The 7,696-nt window shown below is 42.8% G+C and overlaps 1 protein-coding gene across 1 annotated transcript; it reads right to left on the reverse strand.

The window, feature by feature from the left end:
• Nucleotides 1–5,185: 5,185 nt before the first annotated feature.
• On the reverse strand, nt 5,186–6,196 carry LOC149239090 (uncharacterized). Its single transcript, XM_089369747.1, has one exon. The coding sequence runs from the start codon at nt 6,194–6,196 to the stop codon at nt 5,186–5,188; it is 1,011 nt and encodes a 336-aa protein (XP_089225873.1).
• Between the last annotated feature and the right edge of the window lie 1,500 nt (nt 6,197–7,696).

Consider the following 7,696-nt stretch of genomic DNA (forward strand, 5'->3'; position numbering starts at 1 on the left):
GAGCTGGAGAGGCAGGCAAGCAGCGGGGTAGATTTGGAGATCAGATCTGAGCTGTATTGTGTGTAACAGGTGGAGCTGGTACTGGATTGCTTGTGATAAGCATTGTACTTTGTAATGTTACATGATTCAATCAATATAATATACAGATAGTGTGGGGTTTTTAGCGAGATGCTTTCCCTGGGATACATACTGTGTTAATGAGTTTGATTGATGCTTCTATGTGTGCCTGTGAATGTTTCTGCTTCTGTAAATTGATGATCAACGTAGAGGAGATTATGTATTATACATGTTCCGCTTATAATTGTATGATCAGGATAATCTCTGTGAATATGTGTCATATTATTCAAAATTTCTACATGGTATCAGAGCTGCTTGATTTGTAGAAGAGATTTTTACAGGATATCAAGCGAGGATTGATCATCGGATCTATTTTTTTTTCCACTGGAAAAATCTGTAATTTTCATTAAGAGCGAAAATTACATATAGTAGATGCTAAAATCATATGCACTATCAGCCTTTAAATCAGATACGCCACGCAGGGTGATCTGTTTTTGTACCAGAAGCATTGTATAGTCAGTTAAACACCTAGCTGATATTACCTCACAGGGTCAGTAATATTCATTCTATATATCATAAAATCAATAAATAGCTCTAAAAACATCAGTTTTTTATTATCATTTCTGCGGTTCATAGACTGTTATTCCTTTGGTAACGTTGGTCTATGTAAGGCCTGTGGTAATATCTGTATTCTTCAGATCCTTGCTGTTCCAGTATTATCCATTCGCCTCTGGGAAGTGTCGTGGCCTCCTTGGATAATTGATCAGTACTGCTGTTATGTTCCCTGAATATGTGAGTGCAAGAGATATGGGAAAAGGCTGCCTTAAAATTGAGTGCTTCATACAATATGTTGCTGAGGGTGTGTATATGACAAATTGAAGATTGATTGAACCAGTTCACAATATTCAAAGAATCCCCAAAAATATTTAGATGTAGACACTGATGTCCCAGAGAGAAATGTAGAAGGTGACGCAGCGTCATAAGCTCAGCGAAATTGTTTGAGCCTGCTCCGAGTCCCAATTTGACTTTATATTGATGGTTTTTGCTGATGTGAAGTATGAAACCCCCCCCACAACCGTTTTGGTTTGAGGCACCGTCGAAGAAGGCCCAAGGGACGGTTCTGTTAATGATAGGGGGAGGGTTTATGCTCCGCATTCTAGAAGGATTGGGTTCAGGCAGTTCTAGATAAGAGGAGATGATGCTGGCCTCTGTTCTAGCCCAACAAATAGTTCGGTTATCGAAGATATATCTGTTGCGCGCCTTCCAGATATGCCAAGAGACCATCGATGGTAGGTTCTGAAGCTTGGACCGAGAGAATCTGCTGTTCCAGTCGGCCCATGCGCTTTGTAAGTCTCCGCCGTTCCCTGATCCAGTAAAGCCGATAGACATGGACAGATTATGCCAGAGATGTCTTGTAACTGTGCATTGCAGGAAGAGGTGAACAGTGGATTCCGAATCTGATTTACACAGTATACACCATGATGGGCCATATATCGCTCTGTGGGTTAAATGATCTCCCGTCGCTACAATATCCTTGAGAGCACTAGGGAAAATTTTAAGAACCCCCCTTAAATTTACATGTATAATCAATGGGCGAATCTCCATGGTATATAGGAAAAATGGAAGGCGATTTTATCAATAATATGATTTGTATATATAATTTTTTGGCGAATCTCTCACCAGGCATGGCCAATATTTTACTCAATTATAAAATGTTTAACATACATTAAATTACAACATCCATTTTTACTCTTGATCAGATCAAATATTTTTTCACTCTATGCTAGTTTGCATATCACGATATTTGATACCTCTCGGGGGTTAGTAGATCCAGAGTAAAGATGGATCTATGCTGGTTTAATTCCCCCATTTAAATAGGCTACATTCCAAGTGAATACCATGGGTCAATACCATGTACCATTTTGGTGAATACCATGGGTCAATACCATGTGCCATTTTTATTTTTATTAATACTAATATTAGGGTTAATAATGTTTTTTTGCATGGTATTAATAACAATCCAGTCCATGGTATTTGTCACATAGTATAAATATAAGGTGACTTATGGCGTAAATATAAAAAAATGTTTTATTTATTTACCATACCTCTCGTTTATTTATATTTTTATTAATTTACCATACCATTCATAAATACAAGGTGACTTATGGAGTAAATATAAAAAAATGTTTTATTTGTTTACCATACCTCTCGCTTATTTATATTTTTATTAATTTACCATACCTCTTTTACAAATATGGTATTTGGCCCATAGGATTCACTTAAATAAAACCTCTTTCTTGAGCCTTCATAAATAGAATGAGGGTTATGGACTAAATATAAAAATAGGTTTTATTTATTTACCATGCGTCTAGTTTATTTATATTTTTATTTATTTACCATACCTTTTGAGTAAGTATAAAAAGACGTTTTATTTATTTACCATACCTCCACTTTACTTATATTTTTATTTGTTTACACCCTTGCATGTATATAAGGTGACTTATGGAGTAAATATAAAAAATGCTTTATTTATTTACCATACCACTCATTTATTTATATTTTTATTAATTTACCATACCTCTTTTATAAATATGGTATTTTGGCCTTTGGCCCATAGGATTCACTTAAATAAAACCTATTCTTGAAAATGGGCGAATGGATTCATTTAAATAAAACCTATTCTTGAAAATGGGCGAATGGAAGGTTGTAACTCCTAATTTCAAGGGCTAAATTTATTTTTTTTACCCTCTCCCTTAAAATAAGGTGGGCTATTTGAGGTGATTTGTAAAAATGTACTATGATACAAAATATTCCCCCACTAAAAATTTAAAACCCCTTAATTTCGCCAAAGGGCGAACATTCGCCCCTAAAATCACCCCTAGAGAGCACACCAGAAAAAAAGTCTGATGCGCGGAGGGGCGGCAAGCTTCCATACATCGTTCCACCATTTAATAACAATTTCGGGCTTTTTATGCTGAATTAGAGTGCAGTATCCAGGCTTCGGGGCATAAATGCCATTGTCAGCCAAACACCATACAAGTTCATCAGTCCCCTGTTTTATTCTTATATGCGATTCAGTTAATGCGCTTATAAATTCCAGCCACTCCTGTTGCCACTGTGGAGGAAGATCAAGATGCGCAGCTGACTTCCAAGCCTGTGCGAAAATATTGGTATTTTGTTGGTCTGCGATGTCTGCAAAGACCTTGATCTCCCGTGGATGCAGATGTCTGATAAGATCTCTGCTAATTATATGCCTTCCCCCGCTACCAATCCAGGGATCGAGTCCGATCCTACCAAGTGAACCATCGTTTATTCGCCAAACCAGGTGGTCTCGTATGTGAGGGAGGGAATGAATCAGTGCCTTCCACACCGATGAGCAGCCTCTAGTCTGCCATGTAGGTAATCTGATCCAGTCAAGTAAACTCTAAGGCCATATGTATTTATGATATGAAATATGTGCCCAGAGGTTCTGACTGGTCATTAGAGACCAACCCATTTTTGCCGCTATAGCTTGAGCAAAAGAGGGAAGGTCTTTGAGTCCCCAGCCGCCCCATTTCTTCGGAAGTGCTATCTTTTGCCAACTTATCCAGGCAAATATTCTTTTGTCCTGATTGCCATTCCAGAGATAGCTGCTACAGATCTGTTTTATGCGCCCTAGAATGCTTCTTGGTATCCATGCCATTGCCATCCAAAAGACTGGTGTGGCTTCCAAGACGGATTTAATAAGAATCAATCTTCCAGCCCTGGACAAGTATCTGAAGCTCCACCCAGTAAGTTTCTTTTCCAGCTTATTAACCAGCCAAACCCAATCAGCAATTCTTTGGCATGTGGGTTTGAGCCAGTACCCTAAGTATTTGAGCCCTCTGTCCAATGGATGTATGCAGTAGGGAAAAGCCTGCTGTGCAACATGAGCTTCTTGTACAGTAGTGCGAGTAAATGTGATAGAGGATTTAGAGTGATTTGCAATCATACCTGTAGCAGAGGTAAAGAGACGAAGAATATTGTGAAAATTCCTAGAATCCCGTATACTGCCATCCAATAGAATGAGCACATCATCCACGAATAGTAGATGAGTGAGGAAGCAGTCATCGGAGATCCGCAGCCCATGAATGTCTCCGTTCCTTTTAGCCGATGCAATGAGCCTGCTTAATCCTTCCATGACAATGAGAAAGAGCAGAGGTGACAGCGGACAGCCTTGTCTCAGTCCTCGTTCCGAATGAAAGAATGGTGATGCTGAGCCATTTATGAGAATGCTGAAGGATGGGGATGTAATGCAGGCCATAATCCAGGTGATGTAGCTGTGGGGGAATCCAAGGTGGATGAGCATCATCTTGATGTATAACCAACTGACACGATCGAAGGCTTTAGAAAGATCAATCTTGAGAATGATGCTTTTGAGATGCTTTGTCCAGATTGAATGGATTGCTTCTTGAGCCGAACCAATAGCTTCATGAATCTGTCTAGAGTCCAGAAACGCAAATTGTTGGGGGGCAACATGTCTGGATAAAATCGGTCTGAGTCGGTTGGCTATGATCTTGGATATGATTTTGTACAGGCAGTTGCATAATGAGATGGGTCTATAATCATCAAAAGAAGATGGGGAGTCAGATTTGGGTATGAGCGCAATGAAGGTCGAGTTAATGGCATGATATAAAGACCCCGAGATCCTGCTTTCCTCCACAACCTTCAGCAAATCGTGACCCAGAATATCATAGAAGGCCAGGTAGAATTCAATGGTCCAGCCATCCGGCCCTGGGCTCTTGTCTTTTTTGAACCATTTTAATATACCTTCAAGTTCCCCAGAAGTAACTGGAGCATTGAGCTCCTCTACATCATCCTCCTCAACAAATCTTGGAAAGTGTCTAGCTATATTGATGATGTCAGGGAGGTTTTATTCTCGGGGACTCTTATAGAGACCTCTGAAATGAGTAATCCCAAGATGAGCTAGCTTATTGAAGGAGTTAGCCATATCTCCTTCTGGCGTAGGTAATTGCCAGATAGTATTTGACACCTTTCTCCCTTTGGCATAACTGTGGAAAAATTTCGAGTTTTCATCCCCTGCTTGTAACCAGATTTCTCTGCTCCTTAGTCTCAGGGATTCCTCTCGCTCCTTGAGTATATAAGCCTTCTAGTTTTCCAATTCGATCAGCCAACCCTTATCCTCTGCTGATATGAAACCTAACCCTCGCTCATCAGTAAGTGTACTCAATTCTGATTCAATATTTGTGAGATGAGCTGTATCTCGTGCATGCTTTTCCTTAGCCCAGTTAATGGAGAGGTGTTTGATTTCTATGAGGTTTTTGCAGAACCCCCTAGCCAAAGATTCTCCTCCATTGATGGGGTGGGCAAGCCAGTAATCAAAGATCATCTTAATGTAGGCCCGGTCTCTCAGCCAGGTGTGATTAAACTTGAATGGGGCCTTTGGTTTTTTGCAGGGCCCTTGAATATCTAAATATATTGGCAGATGATCCGATAAACCACCCAATCCTACCCACTGCTTGTAATGGTGCAGCTGGTGTAGAAGCGAATCTTTCATGATGAATCTATCCAGTCTACGGGCCAAAGCAGCATCCCCAACCCTTCTATTTCTCCACGTCGAAAGGAGTTTTTGCATGGGGATATCAACAAAGTTAGTCTGCTCTAACAAGTTGGTCATATAATCAGTAATAGAGTCAATTTGTGCCGCCGATCCCCATGATTCTCTGAACCCTAGTGAGAAATTGAGATCACCACCGATGATAGTCTTATCCCCTTCAATAAGAGAGAGGTGTAGGAGCCTCTGCCAGAATAGCTCTCTGTGATTACACGGGCCATATACATTCACCACCCTGAGATCCATGCCTAGGTCAGCCGAAAAGAAGTCCAGACCCAAGTAACCAGTCCCTCCCCACGTGGCATCAACTCTAATAGAGCGGGGGTTTGTTCCGATTGCCAGTCCTCTAGATCTACCGGCAACATCTAGAGAAATAAATGTCCAACCCGGAGTCAGAGCTTGAAAAATTTTGGAGATCTGATCAGCAGAGCAAAGAGTCTCTTGTAGCATAATAATATCAATAGATTCAGTCTCAATGAGACGCTTCAAGGCTAGTTTCTTAGGGACACTAGCCAGCCCTCTGTAATTATAAGATAAGCACTTCATGGAGGAACCCTACGCGGGGTTCTTCCAGCTCTAAGGACCCCATCGATGGTAGATTGCCGCCCAGATACAACCTCTGCTCCTGCTTTCTTAATAGCTTTAGAGAGATCTGTTTTCCTACCCCTGGTAGGCATGGGGCCATCCCCTGTTCCAATGATGCCGAGGCCGGTCCTGTGGTTCGACGAGTCAGTGGAATGAGATCGGGATCGAAGGAAGTATGAGTGAGGAGGAGAATTAGCAGGGGGTGACCGGGGGGGGGGGGGGGGAAGATGAGTCAAGAGAGGGCAATGAGCGACCAGTGGTGGCAATAATGGGCGGAGATGGTACATAGAGAGGGGACAGGGATGGCAGAATAGACGATACAACAGAAATATGAATCTGATCAGAAAAGGAGAGAGAGGGATCAAGAAGAGTAACCGGGGCTGTAACTGTGCCTGCGGCTGAGCAAGCCCAGGTCAATGGTGGCGAAGAGCGCCTGAGATCGGGATCTACCGCTGGTGCGGAGGCCATCGAAGACGGTCCAGCAGGGGTTGGATGCGATGTGGACGGAGAGGCTGGCCTGGAGGGTGCAGGGGAATCCTTCGGAGAACCGTTTGGTTTCCGAATGAGAGGGCAATCTTTGATGAGGTGCCCCACCTTGTGGCAATGCCTGCACCTGAACGGAACACCCTCATAGTCCAGAATCTGGGTCCTGTTATGTCTCCCCCATTGTAAAGTAATCTCTTCCTCCAGCCCCTCCCGAGTATCTAAATGTACCAATATACGAGCGAGTGTCCTGCTTCTAGATTCCACAAATGAGCGATCATGATCAAGGTAGGTGCCTAGGGCATTACTGATCCTAATAAAAACCTCTTCGCGCCAGTACTGTAATGGAAAACCTGGCAAACGAACCCAGATTGGTCCAGCTCCGATTTGTTCATGATCCGGGTCGAAAAGAGGGCTCCATCTCTTGAGGAGGACCGGGGCCATTCCGATCTGCCAATGCTTAGCCAGAACAATATTCGTGTAGCTTTCTTCAGAGAAATGGAGAGAGAACCATCCCCTTGGTAGAACATGTACTTCTGGTAGATCATTAAGCATTCCTCCCCAGATCTCATTCGCCCAATGTGACAACCGTTTAGCTGAAAATGTCCTGCCCCGGACATGCCCTACCAGCACAGTACTGGCCATAATAGCAATATCTCCAAAATTCGAATCCTCTCCAAATCGGATGGTGATGTCTCTGGTTGTAGACTTAATGCACTTTGGCTTTTTCTTGTATGACCGGGGAGTTGTCGGATGGTCGAACAGGGGATTTGGTATACCTTCCTGTGGGGAGGACTTGATCGGCTTTTCCTTGACCGCAGGGGGATCAGAGCACCCAGGAGGGCGAGATCCCGCACAACTAGTGTGCGATGGGACCGGATCTGGGAGGTTTACCGACGGATCCAGAGAAATGGATGGTGATAGAGGGTTAAAAGAGGGTGGAGGGGCCTCCGCAGCGTGGGGGTCACATGGACGCCC

This window comes from Pinus tabuliformis, chromosome 8, assembly GCF_031772625.1.
Source record: "Pinus tabuliformis cultivar Carrire ecotype Pingquan chromosome 8, CPIR1, whole genome shotgun sequence".
Classification (NCBI taxonomy): Eukaryota; Viridiplantae; Streptophyta; class Pinopsida; order Pinales; family Pinaceae; genus Pinus; species Pinus tabuliformis.

What these genes read in the sequence shown, in the direction of transcription:
- LOC149239090 (XM_089369747.1), bottom strand. Translation starts at nt 6,196, where the DNA reads ATGAAGTGCTTATCTTATAATTACAGAGGGCTGGCTAGTGTCCCTAAG.